The sequence below is a fragment of the Microtus ochrogaster genome, unplaced genomic scaffold, assembly GCF_000317375.1.
Source record: "Microtus ochrogaster isolate Prairie Vole_2 unplaced genomic scaffold, MicOch1.0 UNK77, whole genome shotgun sequence".
In the NCBI taxonomy this organism is placed as follows: domain Eukaryota; kingdom Metazoa; phylum Chordata; class Mammalia; order Rodentia; family Cricetidae; genus Microtus; species Microtus ochrogaster.
The window spans coordinates 274,368-295,134 of NW_004949175.1; the positions used below are offsets into that span (position 1 = coordinate 274,368).

Sequence of the window (20,767 nt, forward strand, 5' to 3'; positions counted from 1 at the left end):
GAGGGAGGGAGGGAGGGAGGGAGAGAGAGAGGAGAAAAGGAAAGAGATTTATTAAAGTGGCTTACAGTCAGTCTGCCTAGTCCAACAATGGCTGACAGGAAAGCTAAAAATCTGGTAGTTGTTCAGTCCTTGAGGCTGGATGCCTCAGCTGATGAGGCTTTAATCAATGTCAGAATTCTGAAGAAGGGGTTTCTAAGAGCGGAGGAATGTCCCAGCATCAGGATTGATGAGCTTGCCAGCAAGAGTGAGGGCAAGCAGGCAAAATCAAAGGCTTCCTTCATCACCGTCTTATATGTGGGTGGCCGCCAGAAGGTGTGGCCCAGATTTAGGGTGGGTCTTCCTGTCTCAAATGATTGGTTAAACCTCACGTGTTCTTCCCAGCTGCTTAGGTTTTTGTTGATTCTAGATACAGTGAAGTTGAGAACTGAGATTAGCCACCACAGCCCACCTTTTAGCTTTTATAATTCAAGGCTGAAGTTGAACCAGTTGGAGTTTAAGTGTATGTTAAAGTGTCTCCCTGTGCTTTCCATTGAGCTGTGTCCTCAAAGCTGCCCTCACGGGGACCACAACAGACGTATTTAGACTGCTCCGCTATGCTTCAGTTGTTTCACACCCAACTCCCCTGAAGCTTGACTTGCTGTGTACTTGAGGCACAAACAAACAAACAAAAAAGGATTTTAATAGCATTCTATCAAAATTTTCAATAGTACTTGCTTTGCTAAACCATACTTAAGTCGTATCAGAGTTAGTTACAGCTCAAGGTGTCTGTTGAAAGCCATGTTAATTTCTGCTTTAGTCATGGGCCTGTCTAATTATTGAAACTTCATGTTTTCTAAAATCTGGCTTAACAACTGAATTTCAGAGGGAGCACAGCAATGAAAGCAGTCGTGGTTCAGTACATCTTGTTTCGCCACTCGGGTTGAATGGGGTTTGAGGACTCAGCTGGGCTTTTCGGATGGGCTTTGTTCTGAGTTACCTGAAGGCTTACAAGACCTTCAGCAGCTCTCACTTAGATATTTGAATCGTGCAAAAATGAAACTTCCTTTCCTAACAACAGCTTCTTAAATGCTTACTTTTTGTTTCAGTTATAGTGAATTTCTGATAGAAATTTTGTTTCTCCTAGTCGGGGTTTCTTTATTATTAATATTAATTATTATTAATTATTAATATTGCCCTGTCACACCCTCCCAATTGAATCTGTCTATAAAGAGAAAACATTGGCATACGACTTCCTAAAAGTCTGAAGTTCAGCATATAACTTATATCAGAAACAGAAGAGGACTGACTCGTTTCACTTTGACATTTCTTTCGTCGTCTCCATGCCAACTGTCACAGTTGTATTTTCCTGTTTCTTTTGAATAATTAGATCATAGACTGACCCTAGAATATCACCTAGCACCTACATTCTGCCCTTTCTGCAGACAGAGAGGGATCTTTATACAGACGCTTCCCTTCCACGTGAACATGACGCTTTCTCAATCACCAGAATGAGGTCTCCCCAGCAAAAGCAGTCAAGGGCAGCACATGTGTGACAAGGGTTCCCAAGGTCCTATGGTGCAGTGCCATCAGAAGAACAATGACTCTCTGAAGAGCTGTGCAGTGTCTCTGTATTTACTTTCCCTTTCCCTTTAAACTCTAGGCATCAATACCTGTCCGAAGGTCAGTCCACCTTGTACGACAAGCAACACAACCACAGAGGCTCAGGGAATAAATGGGAGGACACCAGCAAAACGCTCAGCTGCAAGTCCAAAGCCACAAGGTTTGTACTCTGGGGCTCTGTGATTGGCCAGGTTTAAGAAGCTGCAGAGAATGAATGCAGGTCATTTGGAGTGCCTGTACGCCTGCCTGCTCAGGTGGAGACCAGGATTTGCTCTGCTTCTAAAACAAAGTGTGCATTCTTTATTATGATCCGTTCTTTATTATAATGCTTTGCATGTTTCTGAGTTGCTTTAGAATTTTGTTGCTAAAGCTTTCTGAAAGAAGTCTTTAAAATGAGTTTAGCGTATTACCCACGAGATTATGGAATTCTGGCCACTGCTGTGTTCATAGTGATATGAAGTATGACTTGTCAAGCAAAGTCAAAAAGTCGGTGACTTACATAACAAGCCCAATTGTGAGCTTATCATCTTTACTTCTGGCCATATCCCTCTATAACAATAAAGTGAATATAGACATAGAAAGTTTTTAGCCGTGATTTAAGATATTTCATGTGCAAAACGCAAGACAACCCTTTGCTCAGTGCACCTGAGTTGAAAGATAAAAATGATAGTAAACTGAAATTAATGTACTGCTGGTTTATGTAACTATGCAAAATAATAACAATAAATTGATATTTAAAAGGCCGTCGTGGCTTTACTTGCTTTTGGAAGATGTATTGCTTCACTACAATGTTTTTCAGTCAGAACACTGAGAAAACCAAGGCAGCAGTCTAGTGACCACATGCCAAAACTATCCTGATACCTAGTGAGGCAGCGATGGCCTTGTTTTATTGTTTCATATAGTTGAATGGTTAAGTCAATATATTGTTACTTTAATACTTACTTCCTATCTTTTTAAAATTTATTTAATTAATTAATTTATTTTTACAATCCAATCTGAGTCCCCCCTTCCTCCTCTCCTCCTGCTCTCCCACCTTCTCCCCACCCCACCCCCATCTGCCCCTCAGAGAAGGTAAAGCCTCCCCTGGGAAGTCAAGTAAGTCTGCCCCATCATCTCCTCGAGGCAGGACCAGGACCCCCCCACACTCCATGCCTGTGCTGACAAGGTATCTCTCCATAGAGGATGGGAATGGGCTCCCCAAAGTCAGGTCATGCACTAGGCTTAGATCCTGGCCCCACTGCCAGTGGTCCCACATACTGCTCAAGCCACACCATTGTCACTTGTCCTCAGGGGGCCTAGTTCGGTCCTATGCAGCTTCCCCAGTTGTCAGTTTGGAGTCTGTGAGCTCCCACTAGTTCAAGTGAGCTGATTCTGTGGATTTCCCCATCTTGCTCTTGACCCCTTTGCTCATATTATTGGTCCTCCGTCTCTTCGACTATACTCCGGGAGCTTGGTCCAGTGGTTAGTTGTTGATCTCTGGATCTGCTTCCATCACTTTCTGGATGAAGGTTCTATGATGTCAATTAAGGTAGTCATCAATCTGCTTACAGGGGAAGGGCAGTTAAGGCATCCTCTCCACTACTGCTTAGATTCTTAGCTGGAGTCATCCTTGTAAAATTCTGGTAATTTCCCTGGTGCCAGGTTTCTCATTAACCCCATAATGGCTCCTTCTATCAAGATATCTCTTTCATTGCTCTCTTTCTGTCCTTTCCCAAACCTGACCTTCCAGATCCCTCCTATTCTCCTTCCCCCTCCTCTTGTACCCTCCCCTCCCTGCTTCCACCCTCCCTCCACACTCACTCAGGAGATCTTGTCTATTTCCCCTTCCCAGAGGGAATCCATATATGTCTCTCTTAGGGTACTCTTTGATACCTAACTTCTCTGGGGTTGTTATGTAGTCTGGTTATCCTTTGCTTTATGTCTGATATTCACTTATGAGAGAGTATGTTCTATATTTGTCTTTGTGGATCTGGGTTACGTCACTCAGTGTGTTATTTTCTAGTTCCATCCATTTGCCTGAAAATTTCAAGATGTCATTTTTTTTTTTACCTCTGAGTAGTACTCCATTGTGTAAATGTACCACATTTTCTTTATCCATTCTTGGGTTGACAGGCATCTAGGTTGTTTCCAGGTCTGGCTATTATGAGTAAAGCTGCTATGAACATAGTTGAGCAAGTGTCCTTGTGGTGTGAGTGTGCATCCTTTGGGCATATGCCCAAGAGTGACACTGCTGAATCCTGAGGTACATTGATTCCTAATTTTCTGAAACACGGCCATAATGATTTTCACAGTAGCTGTACTACCACCAGCAGGGGAAGAGTGTTCCCCTAACTCCACATCTTTCCACTGTAGGCTGTCCTCAGTATTTTTGACCTTGGCCATTCTGACAGGAGTCAGATGATATCTCAGGGTTGTTTTGATTTGAATTTCTCTGATGACTAAAGATGTTGAGCATTTCCTTAAGTGTTTTTCAGTCTTTTGAGATTCTTCTATTGAGAATTCTCTGTTTAGATCTGTACCCCATTTTTTAATTGTACTATTTGGTATTTTGATGTCTAGCTTCTTTATTTTGGAGATCAGCCCTCTCAAATGTGGAGTTGGTGAAGATCTTTTCTCATTCTGTAGGCTGTTGTTTTGTCTTATTGACTGTGTCTGATTTACAGAAGCTTCTCAGTTTCAGGAGGTCCCATTTGTTATTCTCAGTGTCTACACTGTTGGTGTTATTTTTAGGAACTGGTCTCCTGTGCCAATGCATTCAAGGCTACTTCCCACTTTCTCTTCTGTGAGGTTCAGTGTGTAGGTCTTTGATACATTTGGACTTGAGTTTTGTGCATGGTGATAGATATGGATCTATTTGCATTCTTCTACATGTCAACATCCAGTTATACCAGCTCCATTTGTTGAAGATGCTTTCTTCTTTCTATTTTATATTTTTTGCTTCTTTGTCAAAAATCAAGTGCTCATATGTGTGCAGATTAATATCTGGGTCTTCGATTTGATTCCATTGGTCCACCTCTCTGTTTTTATGCCAGTATCAAACTGTTTTCAATATTGAGCTTAAAATCAGGGATGGTGATGCCTTTAGATGTTTCTTTATTGTACAGGATTGTTTGGGCTATCTTGGGTTTTTTTTTTTTGTTGTTGTTGTTGTTTCATATGAAATTTAGTATTGCTCTTTTGAGGTCTGTGAAGAATTGTGCTTTGATTTTGATGGGAATTGCATTGACTCTGTAGATTGTTTTTGGTAAGATTGCCATTTATACCATGTCCATGAACATGGGAGGAGCTCTTTCCACTTTCTGATGTCCTCTTCAATTTCTTTCTTCAAAGACTTAAAGTTCTTGTCATACATGTCTTTCACTTGATTGTTTAGAGTTACCCCAAAATATTTTATGTTGTTTATGGATATTTTGAAGAATGATGTTTCTCTTATTTCTTTCTCAACCCATTTATCATCAGTATGTAGGAGGGATACTGTTTTTTTTTTTTTTTAAGTTAATCTTTAGCCTGCCACATTACTGAAGGTGTTTATCAACTATAGGAGTTCTCTGGTAGAATTTTTGGCATCACTATGTAAACTATCATATCAACTGCAAATAGCAACAGTTTGACTTCTTTCTTTCCAGTTTGTTTCCCCTTGATCTCCTTTGGTTGTCTTATTGCTCTACTTAGAACTTCGAGTTCTATATTGAATAGATACGGAGAGAGTGGACAGTCTTGTCTTGTTCCTGATTTTAGTGGGATCACTTTGAGTTTCTCTCCATTTCATTTGATGTTGACTGCTAGCTTACTGTATATTGCCTTTATTATGTTTAGGAATGTTCCTTGTATCCCTGCTCTCTTCTAGACCTTTATCATGAAGGGGTTTTGTATTTTGTTGAAGGATTTTTCAGCAGCTAATGAGATGATCATTCTCTCCGTATCTATTCAATATAGTTTACATAAGTGACGCCAAAACCTCTGTCAGAGTGCTATGAACTTTTCTCTTAGCACTGCTTTCATAGTGTCCCATAAGTTTGGGTATGTTGTGAGGTCATTTTCTTTGAATTTTAGGAAGTTTTTAATTTCTTTATTTCTTCCTTGACTCAGTGGTGATTTAGTTGAACATTTTTCAATTTTCATATGTTTGTGAGTTTTTTTAAATTAATGTTGTTGTTGAATTCTAATTTTAAGGCATGGTTATACTATAAGATACATGGTGTTATTTCAATCTTTTTGTATCTGTTGAGGTTTGCTTTGTTACTGAGTATGTGGTCGAATTTTAGAGAAGGTTCCATGAGGTGCTGAGAAGAACATATATTCTTTTGTGTTTGGGTAGAATGTGCTATAGATATCTGTTAAATCCATTTGGGTTATAACATCTGTTAGTTCCTTTCTTGCTTTGTTAAGTTTCTGTCTGGCAGACCTGTCCATTGGTGTGAGTGAGGTGTTGAAGGGCTTAATATATGATTTCGTGTGTGGGGCTTAATATATGATTTAAGCTTTAGTATTGTCTCTTTTACAAATGTGGGCACACTTGTATTTTGGGCATAGATGTTCAGAATTGAAACTTCCTCTTGATGAGTTTTTCCTGTGACAAATATGAAATGACTTTCTTCATCTCTTTTGATTGATTTTAGTTTGAAGTTTATTTTGTTAGATATTAGGATAGCTACCCCAGCTTGTTTCTTAGGTCCATTTGATTGGAAAATCTTTTCCTAACTCTTCACTCTGAGATAGTGTCAGAGGTGTGTTTCTTGTATGCAGCAGAATGATGGATTCTGTTTTCATATCCAATCTATTAGCTTGTACCTTTTTATAGGTGACTTTAATCCATTTGTATTAAGAGATATTAATGATCAGTGATTGTTAGTTCCTTTATTTTTGTTTTTGTTGTTGGTGGTGGTATTTTGTGTGTGTTTCCCTTCTTTGTGAATTGGCTGCTGTGTGATCATCTCTTGCATGTGTTTTTATGGATGTAGCTAACTTCTTTGGGTTGGAGTTTTGCTTCTATACATTCTGTAGGCCTGAATTTGTGGATAGGTATTGTTTAAATCTGATTTTGTCTTGGAATATCTTGTTTGTTCCATCTACAGTGATTAAAATCTTTGTTGGGATTGCATCTGTGGTGTCTTAGTTTCTACATAACACCTGTCCAGGACCTTCTGGCTTTCATTGTTTCCATTGAGAAGTTGGGTGTAATTCTGATAGGTCTGACTTTGTATGTTACTTGGTCTTTTTCCTTTGCAGCTCTTAATACTCTTTGTTCTGTATGCTTAGTGTTTTGTTTATTATGTGTCAAGGGGACTTTATTTTTTTTTGTCGTTTATTTTGTGTTCTGTAAGCTCCTTGTACTTTTCATAGACATGTCCTTCTTTAGGTTGGGAAAGTTTTCTTCTATGATTTTGTTGAATATATTTTCTGTGTCTTTAAACAGGACTTCTTCTTCTTTATTTCCTGTTGCCTCATAAGGGGCAATTTAATCCCAGTACTGTGAACCTGGTCTAGGCTGAGGAGCTCATAGGCTCTTGTTGGAGGCTGTTGTGAAGACATCACATACTTTGGCTAAAGAGCATAGAGAAATCAATTAAATTGACCAGGACTCTTCCTTCCTGCTGGCTACCTTTCATTGCATCAGAAGTTGCCATGGAGGCTGCTAAGGAAGACATCAGTGGTCTCACCCAGAGCTGAACCTTGCATGCTTCATACGATGTCACCCAGCCAGGCCAGATGTGCATTAGTGGCATGACTGTTATGGGATAAACAACTGCTTTTTAAGTTTGATTTGATACTTGTACCACAAGAAGGAATTCATAATTGGTTAAGTAAACTTGTTTAAAAGTCCATGGCTAGGGAGGTCAAAGCCCCTGTGGTGGGACTTGCTATTGTTGATTTACTGAGCCTTTTAAATATTTGTGTTTGTACCTGTAGACCTGGATTACAAGGTTTCTTAACCTTCATCAGAAAGCTTTCTGTAGTGGGCAGTAGTTAGTGCAGAGACTCATAACTAGCCAAAGTGTTGAGAATGTGACTGAGTGCTCAGCCTGAGGATCACCTGTGTCAGCTTCTCACTTCTGAGTCCTTACATGGCCTCAGGGACTGGACTTGACTGGGAATGTCAAGGGAATGAAGAAAAGACAGACAGACACATAGAAAAACTTGGATCAGGTGGCCTGGGCCCTCTGATAGGAAACCAAAGGCTGCCCAAATCTCACCGTGTTTATTCTATACAGTTGAGCATGGAAGCAGGGTTATTGCATACAGATGACTCAGTGAAGCAGATTTAGATAATCTCCATCCATAGGATCAGCCTCTACAGGTGAATGAGTCTTCATGTCGTAAACATGCAAGGAGAAGCGATGATGGACAAATTCAGCGCACACTCTCAACATTTACACTTAGCACCCCAAGTAAGGCTTTGCCATCCCTCTGCCTCACCTGGAGAAGGCTTTGCTACTCTGTAGCTGAGACACTAGTCCTTGATATGCCCATGCTTAGGTAAACCACCCACATTCATGTAGGGCTTCATTTGTTCTCTACATCACCCCATACCACCCTCTAAGGCTCACGAAACTCCTGGCTAATGCCCTGCCTGGCTGGTGGGTCTAGATGCTATGAGAAAGCAAGCTGGGTGAGCTCAAGGAACAAGTCAGTAAGTAGTAACACTCCAGGACCTCTGCATCGGCTCCTGCCTCCAGGTTCTTACTGTTTTCCTGCCTTGACCTCCCCCAGTGACAGATATAAAAGCTGTAAGATGAAATAAACCCTCTCTTCCACAAGTTGTTTTTTGTCAAGGTGTTTGTCACAGAAATAGAAACCCTAAAATGCCAATAGAGAAAGATTATGTAAAGAACTGTGGCCATAGGCTCTTGCCTACAATTTTTGACAGACATTTCTAGTTATATAAAATTACAGTTTCTTAGCTCTAGGTTCTTATAGATTCTTTTATTTATTTATTTTTTTTTTGAGACAGGAACTATGTTGACCAGGCTGTACTCAAACTGCCTCTGACTCTCATTCTGGATTAGAGGGTGTGCATATTGTTCGTTCCTGATCTTCAGAATGTTGATATGTAAGGATGATGACTTAATGCTAATTCCCAGCTCAGCCTACATATTTAAGGGAGTGAAGGCTTCTTCTCTGTCCTTTCAAAGTCTGTGCTGGGCCTAAGACTTAAATTGGCATAGTATAGATTGACAGGAGAAATCACACACGGTTTTATATGAGACCCGCATTTTATATGAGATACACATTTTTTTAAAATATTTATTTATTATGTATACAACATTCTGTCTGTATGTATGTTTGCAGGCCAGAAGAGGGCACCAGACGTCATTACAGATGGTTGTGAGCCACCATGTGGTTGCTGGGAATTGAACTCAGGACCTTTGGAAGAGCAGGCAATGCTCTTAACCACTGAGCCATCTCACCAGCCCCGAGATACACATTTTTATATGAGACCCAGACTCACAGGAATAAGGGTCCTGAATGTAGAGGTGTTGAAGGGGATGACTGCGACCATTGTAATTTTTAAAATGTGGCACAAGAAAGAAAGATGCCATGCAACAGAGTTTATGTGGAGGGGTTTTACTACAGGAAAGGGAACATAGACAAGGGAACGGGAGGGAGACCTGCCTCTGGGGGCAAGAGCAGCAGAAGAGAAGAGAGGCAAAGAGAGACAGAGAGACAGAAGACAGGCAGAGAATCGGAGAAGAAGAGAGAGAGACAGATGAGAGAGAGAGAGAGGGGGGGGGGTGGAGAGATGGGGCAGGGTCCTTTTAAAAGAGAAGGTAGTGGCCGTGCACAGCAGGTTCTCTTAGTGGCTGCAGCTGAGCTCCTGTGTGTCAGAACCCCAAGGGCAGACCAGTAGAGACGCCTGAATACTAACAATCACTAAATACAGAAGATTGGTAGCTGGCACCAGAAGGTTTTGCATGTACTGATGATTTATGCCAAGAAAGCTTATTAAGAAGTACAGCATCTTCTATACTATTTTCAAGGGGAAGGCCATGGTCAGCAGAAAGCTAAAGCAGACAGTGTTGGCAAGAGAATACAGGATGCCTCAGACACAGCTGTCTTAGGACTGATGACCGCAGCTCTTGGAAGGGAAAGTTGGTTTGCCTGGAACCGAAACCTTAACTCTTTTGAGATCCTTGCCTCACGCCCAGGCCTTGCCAAGTCTGTCCCTGGGAAAGGATACAGAACTAGGCTTGTCCTTTCATCCGGGCCCCTGAGACAACCTGGGTTGATCAGACTTCCAACAATATGTATGTTAGAATTGCCACAAGAAAAGAAGACCTAAAAAATCTGTTGAATCTGAATTTTTATTTACTAAATTAGATAAAGAGAAATAAATTATGTAAACATAAGAACACCAAAGGACTTTCCCATAGGGTACTGGAGCAAACGAGAAAGATGGAGAATAGTTTAACAAAGTTTGTTAACATAGATTGAAGGCTCCCACTATCACTGCATGGGGGTCTATTGTGATTTTAATTGAAATACTGTTTCTTGTATGAACTCGGGTATGCTTTAGTTTGGTTCATGAATGTTTAGAATTGTAATATCCTCTTAGATTTTGTCTTTAATGAGTGTGTAGTGCCCGTCCCTGTCTCTTCTGATAAGTCTTAGTTTGGTATCAATTTTGTCACACATTATAGGAGCTATTCCTGCTTACTTCTTTGATCCATTTCTTGGACTACATTTTTTATTCTTTTACCCAAAGGTGATATCTGTCCTTGGTGGTGAAGTATGCTTCTCAGGTGCAGCAGAAAGATGGAACCTTTTCTAATTCAGTCTGCTCATCTATGGCTTTTTAGTTAGGAATTAAGACCATTGGGTTGAGTTATTAATGAACACTGTATATAAATTTCTATAATTTTGTTTTGGTGGTGTGAGGTTTTTCCTCCTCTGTTGATGAGCTATTCTGATGTTATTTACTTTTCGTGTCCTCTGTGGTGTAGCTTCACCTTCTCCAGACTGAAGATTTCCTCTAGTGTCTTTTGTAGAGCTGGATTGGTGGACAGAATTATTTAAATTTGTTTTTATCTTGTGCTAGTTTTTTTCTCTGGTGTGATTTATTGTTGACTGGCTATAGTAGTTTGGGCTGTCATCTGTGAGCTTTCAGAGCTTGTAGAACATTTGTTCTGGCCCTTCTAGCTTTCAGAATCTCTATTGAAAACCCAGGGGGTCTATTAGTGGTCCTGCTATATTAATGGTTCTGCTATATTAATGGCAGGGTCCTCTCGCCTTGAAGTTTTTAATATACTTTGTTCTGTATATTTAGTGTTTGAATATTGTGTCTCTTGGGGAATTTTTTTTATACTTCTGTCTGTTTGGTGTCCTGCATGTCTCTTATACTTTTATAGGCATCTCTTTCTCTAGATTGGCCAAAGTTTCTTCCATGATTTTGTTAAAAATATTTTCTGTGCCATTGACCTGGGTTTCTTCTCTTTCCTCTATTCGGATTATTCATGTTTATTCTTTTCATAGTGCCCTAGATTTCCTGGATGTTTTGTGCCTGGGTTTTTTTTTTTAGAATTAACATTTTTTTGACTTAACAGTCCATTTTTCTACCCTTTCTTCAAGACTTGAAATTCCTTCTTCCTTGTCTTTTCGTCTGCTGGTGAGGCTTACTCTGAGCTGTTTGTCTGACGTCCTCAGATTTTCATTTTCTCTTTTATTTCAGTTTGGTTTTTCATTAGTGATTCTGTTTCTTTCTAAATTCTACTTTCATGACTTGAATTTTTCATTATTTGTTTCATTCATCTGTTTATGTTTTATGGTCTTCATAAAGGTATTTATTCATCTTTAAACACATTAATTATTGCTGGGTTTTTGTTTTTTTTTTTTTTTGTTTTTTTTTGGTTTTTCGAGACAGGATTTCTTTGTGGCTTTGGAGCCTGTCCTGGAACTAGCTCTGTAGACCAGGCTGGTCTCGGACTCACAGAGATCCGCCTGCCTCTGCCTCCCGAGTGCTGGGATTAAAGGCGTGCGCCACCATCGCCCGGCAATTATTGCTATTTTCAAGTCTTTGTCTTGTACATCAGCTAAATTGCTTTTTCAGGGCTATTGCAATAGGCTTGCTGGCTTATGGAGGAAGTGTATTGTTTTGTGGTTTTTCACTGGGGTTGATGTATCTGGAGTTAAGTAAGATATTTGAAGTGGTTCTTGCTGTAGATATGGTGTTGCCTTTATGTGTTGGGTGTTCCATTCTTTGGTTGCTGTTACCTACTTTGGGTCCTAGCCAAATGTGACAGCAGAGAGGTCCTTGATAGAACGAGAGTCACAAATGAATGGTAGGTGTGGTGAAGGGGAAGAACTAGAGAGGTCCTTGCCTCTGTGTCTCTACCAAGAGGCTAAGTCCCAAAAGGATGACCGTGGAACTGGAAAGAGGGGTTCAGGTCTAAGGGGGCAGCAACAGGTCTAAGAGTAAGTCTGGAGAGTCTGGAATTGAGGGTGGGGAGGTGAATAATGGCATTTGGCTGAGTCCCAGCTAACTGTAACAGCCGAGGTCTCTAGTAGAGAGCTTTCTGTGGGTTGGTGGAGAATCACAGAGGAATGGAGATAGGTTAGAAGGAACGGCTGAAAGGGGCAGAGCAGAGGAACCAAAGGTTCCCTGGACTCTGTGTGGGTCCATACCAACAGCTGTTTTTCCATTTTGCAACCAAGGCAGACATTGCCAATTGAGTCTGCTTTCAATCTAATCTTGGATTTTCTCAAAATTTTAATAAAGTAACAACTAAAGTTATTATGCTTAGAAAAAGTCAATGTGACTGATAATAAAAGTTGCTTATGAAATGTTTGGTAGCTACGCATCACACCCATGTGCTAGAAACCTTTTGTTTGTATTGTTCTTTTACATCAAGAGTTTTGAATAAAAACATGAAAGCCATGAATATGAAAAATATTAAGAGACTTAGGGTAGTGAATGTGGGCAAGAAAGGGAGTCTTGGACATATAATTTGGAGGCATAAATGATTTTATAAAGGACAGTGTTGTTAGAAAGAAGGTCTTTCCCCGGGTGCAGCATTTCTTACGTTTGTCAAGGCTTTTCACATGGAGCACATAGTAGATATTCTGCAAATCAGATATTTATATTATACTATAATTCATAACAGGAGCAAAATTACAGTTCTAAAATAAGGACAAAAATAAAAACAATTTTATGGTTGGGGGGTCACCACACGTGAGGAATTACATTAGAGGGTCCCAGCATTAGGAAGCTTGAGAACCAGTGCCCTAGTAGGCTGTATGTCTGTGAGTGCAGTGTTTATATTCCCATGCCTATGACATTAATTCACACTTAGTTCATGTTCACCATACATTAGGAAGCTTGAGAACCAGGGCCCTAGTAGGCTGTATGTCTGTGAGTGCAGTGTTTATATTCCCATGCCTATGGCATTAGTTCACGCTTAGTTCATGTTCACCATACATTTGAAAAGTTGTAATGTGAGTGTTGAATGACGGTAACAATATAGAAACAGGAATATAAGTGAGTAAGCTAGTTTATGAAAACCTGATGTCAGTGACCTCAGAGGTTACAGGGCATTGTGAGGCCACGTGGGGTGCCAGGAACCAAACCCAGATCCTCTGTAAGAACAGCCAGTGCTGTTAACCAGTTAGCTGGCTCTCCGTTTCAGCTTCCACCATTTTATGAACTGTATTTTTGAAAGCATTGTCTTTATAGAAAGCATGCCAGTTTCTTTGATTCAGATCTCCTTATGTTCAGAGATCAGAGTCAGATTAATTGTTCTTCTGACAAGGCTCATTGAGATCCATTTTTGTTCCCTGTAATAAATTAATAAATGATGAAAGCTTGGCATGTTATATCTTTTTATAACTTTCTAAGGAATTCTGTAAATGCTAATATTTTATAAAATGACCTGTTTCTATTTTTGGCGTGAAATGAAGTAAATGATTGATTGGTGACGTCGGCTCAAGACAACTGTCTGATGCAGCAGACAGCACCATTGGGATCCTGCTCTTGCTGTTTTATTGACTGGGTTTCCCATGGAGAATGGTAGTGACATGGGAGTGAGAGTCTGGATGCCAGCTGTGAGATCAGATAGGGTGTGTTATCCTGGGCATCACCAGCCCTTCTGCTTCCGTAGATGCAAGAGGACAAAATGCCACTGGCCTCAGACTGTGGGGTTTCATGTGTAAAACTTATCCAAGAGCAAATGAGGGAAAGGCTTTTGTTATAGAAGATGCTGCATTGGGGAACAATACAATGGATAAGTAAAAGTCAAACGTTTACCAACAGAAAACTGCTATTATGTTATATTGCCATTGTTTTGTGTTACCTTGGTAACTGTGTGTGGGATAACTGCCATCACTCTATTACAGTCAAGTCTGCCTTGTAAAAACCAATGTATTTCTAGCACTTTGTGTTTAGTTTGTCACCTTTTCTCTGGACAAATAACAGTCTGCCACAGAGTTTAGAATGCTGTAGTCTTATGTAGATTTCCAGGCATTATCAGATCGTATATTCAAATATATATAATTAAATGATTTCAGGGAGATCTGTAGAAGTACCACAGACTAGATGAAGTTCTCCTTGGTTAGCTCAGTTCCAGACTGGCAGACTCCTTTACGATACTTTACTAATGCTGAAGAATTTTGCGCCCACCCAGGATACCAGAGTCTTCGCTGCTACAGAGCACAGCACTGAAACATTGAATGCTCTTCTTTTTCTACAGTGCCTCCAAAGCCATTACACCTGCAGAATTTACCTACACCTCAAGTCCCCAGGCATAAAGCTTTACCGAGTGCAAAACCAAGGATGGAGGAAGCTAATCCAGCCCCTACGTCCTGTACCTCAAAAGGGAAACCTAGTAAGGTGTCAGACCTCATCAGTCACTTTGAAGGAGGCAGGTAAGAGTTACCGTGTATGGGAGGGGGGAGATGGCCTTTGAAAGTCATAGCATCTTACTAAGTTTCCAGCCTTTAACAAGGACATTTCAAAAATCAATTCCATGATCCTGCATTAATGGTAGGCATCAACATTTACTGCTTCTCATTGCCTGTGTCTGTGCCATTCTGAGTAACTGCTGTGGCCATGCTGCTGTCCACCCTTGGGAGTAAGGCCACCATGTCGTCTCTGACTCCATTGTCCTCACTCTCCGCTGCTGTGGCCATGCTGCTGTCCACCCTTGGGAGTAAGGCCACCATGTTGTCTCTGACTCCATTGTCCTCACTCTCCGAGGAGCTGCCTCCCATGCATTCTTGCCTTCCTGGGCCCTCTCTAGTCTTTCTGACCCATTTTACTTAATGAGAGGCTACTATGCCAATTCAGTTCACTCCTCTCTTCTTATTGGTCCCTCATGGTAAGTGTTACAGAGAGATATCATTACTAAACACAAAGCTCATGCTAAATACCCATTTCATTCTCAGAGAGAGAACTTTATATTCTTTAGTTATAATGTATGGGCAAATGTGTTTTTCTCATTTAAGAATAAAAACCAAATCCATATAAGTTGCTCTTCTATTTGTACTGCCTAAATTGTTTTATTGTAGAATTGTGTTATGTCACTAGAAATCCAAACAGAATGTATATAGTTTCACTTACACCCATGAAGGCAAATATTTTCATTCATTTAGGTATAATATTGAGATATAATTTCCCATTACAATAAATCACTTTTTAAAAATAATTGTTTTACGATTTTATATGTATGTATGTTTCATGTGGACTATTACATGAACTTTTATATATATGTATATATATATTAACATTATAGTCAGGAATATTTGGAGGATGTACTGGGAAGCATGAACAAGCACAAAACTACAATGTCTTTCATTCAAAATTCAAAATGTAAGTATAAGCCAGCTAGGGGCACAGGCCTATAAACACAACACTTGGGGCTGAAGGAGGGGGGTCCAGAGTTTGAGGAGAGCCTGGCCCCTATTGCAAAACTCTCTCAAAAACAAAACAAGCAACTAAAATGCAATGTATTTACAAGATATTATACTTACTATAATGTTACAAATGCTGGGGAAAAGTGATTAAAAGCTTGTCTTCATGTTTCATTCCTGACCAGTTGTGTTATCTCCTATAAATCCTAAATACCTCCAAAGGGAATTTATGATGTTTTTGATAGCTAAGATTGTAGCAATATTTAAAAGAATGATTAAATTCCTTTAGTTTTCTTCTCAGAGTGGATTGATTAAAAAACAGAAGAGTGATCCTTTCAGTTACAGATTCTGTAGCCACTAAAGTGACTGCAGAATATAAGGAGGGCTGGAGACTGAGCCTGGTATAAATGCTATCATCCAGGCCTTGCAGAGACCTCAAAGGATTCAATATTCCTTTTGTGTCCCATTCATTGTGTTGTTTGAATTTATCTCTCCAGGTAAAATGTGGACAGTTTCTATACTGTCTTAAGGAAGGATGTGTTGTCATTCATGGTTCTAAGCATATGTAAGATACCATGTTCGTATTTGGGCAAGGCTTTGCAGGAATTCTGCTTGTGATGGAATCCATTGCAAGTAACAACAACATTGGCCTGCTGCCATACAGGTGGAGCCAATGTCAGATGTTCAAATCCGCTGGGAAAAAAAAACAAAAGCTTAGACTAAATTCAAATTTATATTAAATGAATTTGTTGTTACTGCTAGCAGAAGAATGGTAGCCTTAGAACCAAACAGTGAACCATTCAGAAGCGGGGGGTGAAGGTGAGGTTGTCAGGGACCAACCTTGACAAAAATACCTCTCGTCAGGGTAAGGGCGTGGGGATTAGAAATATAGCAAAGAATATGAAGATGCAAATGAAAATAATAAAATGGAGAAACTTAAAGGTAGTTTTGGGCGGGAATTCTTTAGTGAATACTGAGAATTTGCCCACGTTTAATTTCCAGCTGCTTAAAATACCCCTGACCCCAAAAGTAGGACTAGGCAAAAGGCTGCATTAGCATGATACAAGGAAATGAACGCACCAATTGAAAGTGCGGGCTACCTTCACAGTTAAACATTGTATTGCTAGAACAAAACAAGCCACAGAGTCCTGCTCGTGCCTTAGACCAAAACATTCTGTAGGCAAGCCACTCCCTGGGTGGGATCTCCATAAAGGGAACTGGAACTTAGTTGGATCCTTAGACTTTTGTGTGAGGTAGGAACACATCTACTTCTCTATTCCTGGAGCACGTGGTCTGGCGATTAGCCACACCTGCTGACAGTAATCTTGAGACAGCAGATCTCCCTGATTTACCTGGGACCTTTGTCTGAGGTAGAAGCACAGTAACCTTGAAAGAACTCGAAACCTCTGACTTTGGTCCACGTGGAAATAGGCTCCTATTTCAGGCCTCCACCTGAGGTTTGAAGGCAGAGGTCGGAAAGGTGTGCAGTGTAACTCTCCGTGGTCCCCACCGCAGGGCGGGAACCTTGCTTCACTTCCCTCAGTTCCGTTCTCGCTATGTCGTAATGAGAAGACCATTTCCTCACTTTCCATACTGACAGCGAGCTGTACAGAAGCAAAGGCAGCTGTTACTACTCAGCCCATTATCCTGCTATTTCTGTTTTCTAGACAGGGTTTTCTCTGTAGTCCTGGCTATCCCGGAACTCACGCAGCTGACTGAACTGGCCTTGAACTTCCATAGGTCCACTTGCCTCTCCAACATCCTATTCTTATTCACTCGCAGGCCACTAGGATCCCTCAGGCATTCCAGAACCAAAGATCAACAGCCCATATGCCCGGCTGCATGCTAAGTCTCTTTAGCCATCACATGGGTACATTATTCCTCGGGTGTGGAGCACACGAATGACTAGGATGAGGCCGTTCATTTCTGGGCAGGTATAAACACAGTGCCATGAGGTTAGGGCTGGATGTCATGTCCCCACAGCAGGACAGCGGCCCTAAAAGGGTCTGCAGAGTGGGTTAATACTGCCTTGACTTTACTGCTGGCCAATGCCCACAAACCTTCAAGCTGCTTTTCAGTTCTGACCCCTGTTGTCACAGCCTACTATCTGGTGGAACAAAAGGAGGCCACTGGGTTCTGAATAACCACAGAAAGAAGCCAGGGGGACCTTGCAGGGCCACATGTCACTGCTGTTTGGGGCTGTAGAGGAAGACCAGTGAAGTGGCTCAGTAGGAGTAGCGCTCGCCTTGCACGCCTGACCACCTGAGCTCAATCCCTGAAAACTCAGGCCAGAAAGAGAGAACCAACTCCCAAACGTTGTTCCCTGACCTCCACAGTGCTTCATAGTCCATGCATGCGCGCGCGCTCTCTCTCTCTCTCTCTCTCTCTCTCTCTCTCTCTCTCTCTCTCTCTCTCTCTCTCTCTCTCTCTCACACACACACACACACACACACACACACACACACACACACACACACACACCAGTAATAAATGCTTTTTAAAGGACCAGCTAGCTGAGTGTCATAGTTTCACTTGGATGAAAGTAATACCATTCTGTTAAGTAGAATGATTTGGAGCCAGTAAATGTTACTTTATTTTCTTTCTTGCTGTGGCTTTCTTTTTCTCACATTTTTCTTTCTCCTGGAGTAAGAAAAAAAACTCTTTTTTAGCTTGGTAAAACCTCACAATTTTAAAAAATAACGTTTTCCCACAGACAAGCGCTGGGCTTTCCCAAGCACACTGCATGGCTAACTTCACTCCCTACCCCACCCTTACACACACTTGCTGGGCTTCCACAGGCTCCAGGGTCTCCTGAGAACTAGTTTAACTACTGCTTTCCCCTCTCCAGCTTATTGCTCCTGGTACCAATGTACCTTTGATGTCACTTACTGTAGTAAATTGCTGAATGTTTCCCCTGGCATTCCTTTCGAAGACGACAGAAACTGGACAGCTTGGCTCATCTCTGAGGACTTTCTCACAAATTATAAAGACTCAATATACACTATGTATTGAAGACAACCGCAGTAGAATGCACCACACTTAGGTAGACTGGCCACTTCCAACATTTTATGTATAAGCATTTCTCCTTCTGAAATGTTTTCCCTTCTCTTATTATTGTGGCCCTGGTGTTGAACTTGGACCATATTCTTTTTCTGATTCCTTTCTTTGTTGCTAACTGTCACTATTCGATTCTCCCATTCCTCAGTCCGCAGCAGCAGTGACAGGTTGGGGTGATCGGGATGGAAGGAGGTGACAATACATCTCAATACTCTCTAAAGTATCTTTCCTTAGTGCACATCTCCACCCCATCACCCAGGTTCCGCCTGTACTGAAGATGGTAATTGGTCTTAGATTTTTGTTGGCAGTGTATTCACCTGCTCCTCAGTCCATCTGAAATCTTTCCTTGTAACATGGGGCAAAGGAGATGAGATTTAGAGCAGGACTTCTTAGCTTGAATTCTGGTTTTACCACTTGGTAGCAGGTGACACTGGCTGTATGAAGGAATCTTCCCACATATAGAGTCCTCTGTTTGTGGGCCCCCTCTAGAAATTATTGTAAGAGTAAAACCCCATAACCAGTGTAAGGGCTAGCATAGTCTGAGACACTTAGTGGATACTTCGCCAGTGCTGTCTGCTGTATCATTGCACAGAATCATCACAGTAATCTCGAATCTATTAGACTTTGTTGAACTCTTCACACATCAAGCTAAGTTGTAGGAGAAAAGCTGGAACCAGACAAGACCATGTTCGTTCTCATAGGATGTTAGTTTGTTTCAATTTCTTTTTATTTATGTCATAGAAATGTCTCACACTATAGTTTTGAGTTTATGTTTCTTCTCTTATTTTGTAGGTTAAAAGTATAGGTTAAAATGTTACTGTTGTCTTGGACCAGCCTCTAGCAGCATAGGACTTTGATAGGAAGTCACAGAGTCGGTGAGACTAGGCTTTTCTGTCTGAGGTGGGTTAGGGAAAAAAGGCACTCACAAATTCTCTTGATGGTTTCCTTCTTTATTCTCTCTCTCTCTTTTTTTTTCCTTAAAATTATTTATTTATTATTACACAGTGTTCAGTCTGCATGCCAGAAGAGGGAACCAGATCAAATTACAGATGGCTGTGAGCCACCATATGGTTGCTGGAAATTCAACTCAGGACCTCTGGAAGAGCAGCCAGTGCTCTTAACCTCTGAGCCATCTCTCCAGCCCCCTATTCTCTCTCTCTTTTTTCTCATGTTGTTTTACAGCTTTTGTACTCCAACAGAGTCTTCCAGGCAGTACAAGAATCAAAACATTTGCATTCCATTTTTAAGTGAGTGATTATAGGTAAAAACATATTTTTCATCTCCCTTACATGATTAAACATTTTGTATATTACAGGTGAGAACAAATTATCCCAAGAACCCACATGCATTCATACCCAAGTAATTTGTTGTAGACTAATCGTGTGGCAAGCAAGATGTTTTTGTCAGGTCTTTTACTGGCAGGCTACAGTTTGCAGTTACAAAGAAAGGGCCAATTACTTTATTACTTACCTTGAAAGGTAATCTTATAAGGATTTTTTTTTTTTTTTTAGCTTTTCGAGACAGGGTTTTTCTGTAGCTTTGGAGCCTGTCCTGGCACTAGCTCTTGTAGACCAGGCTGGCCTAGAACTCACAGAGATCCGCCTGCCTCTGCCTCCCGAGTGCTGGGATTGAAGGCGTGCACCACCACCGCCCGGCTCTCATAAGGAATCTTAAAGCACTCACAAACCTAAACTTTTATATATGAAAAAGGATCAGTCAACTCTACTTAAAATCTTTAGGGTACATAACCATTCGTTAATGTTTGAGGGCAGAAATGGGTATAAGGACTTTGGTTATCAGCCAAACGTAACAAGGAGAGTAGTCAGCCAGTAATAATTGGGCTGCTTTGTTCTTGTTCCCTGACCTTACAGTGTTCCTCATTCAACCATGTGCCTTTCTAAGACTTTAGATTGTCTCCTTGGGTTTTCCACCTCATAGCTATTTAACAGAAACATCTTAGTCTAACTTTGTTATTTTTGAAGCTTTGTTTCAGCCGTGATGCACTCCGAGACTTGTGAACACATCTCCCGACATTAAGGTTAAAAGCATTTAAACTAGCTAGCCTATTGGGATTTAACTGTTGGTCATTAACTTGAGCTACAATCCATGCAGCTCCTTGGGCGAGACTCACAGACAGACCCTGGATGTGAAACATGTCCTTGTTTTTATTTTCATTCATCAGAACTCTGTATAGGCTATCATTATTATTATCAGAACTCTGTATAGGCTATCATTATTATTATCAGAACTCTGTATAGGCTATCATTATTAT

At 40.8% G+C, this 20,767-nt stretch overlaps 1 protein-coding gene across 4 annotated transcripts in view; it reads left to right on the forward strand.

Moving 5' to 3' along the window:
- The window catches only part of Fgd4 (FYVE, RhoGEF and PH domain containing 4), a 149,681-nt gene that overhangs the window by 77,284 nt on the left and 51,630 nt on the right, over positions 1-20,767 (forward strand). For all 4 annotated transcript variants that reach the window (XM_026777617.1, XM_026777616.1, XM_013354883.2 and 1 more), the window contains exons 2-3: positions 1,640-1,759; positions 14,280-14,454. In XM_026777617.1, the coding sequence (XP_026633418.1) occupies positions 14,363-14,454 (92 nt within the window). In that variant the 5' untranslated portion in view covers positions 1,640-1,759; positions 14,280-14,362. The remainder of the gene's footprint in view (positions 1-1,639; positions 1,760-14,279; positions 14,455-20,767) is intronic.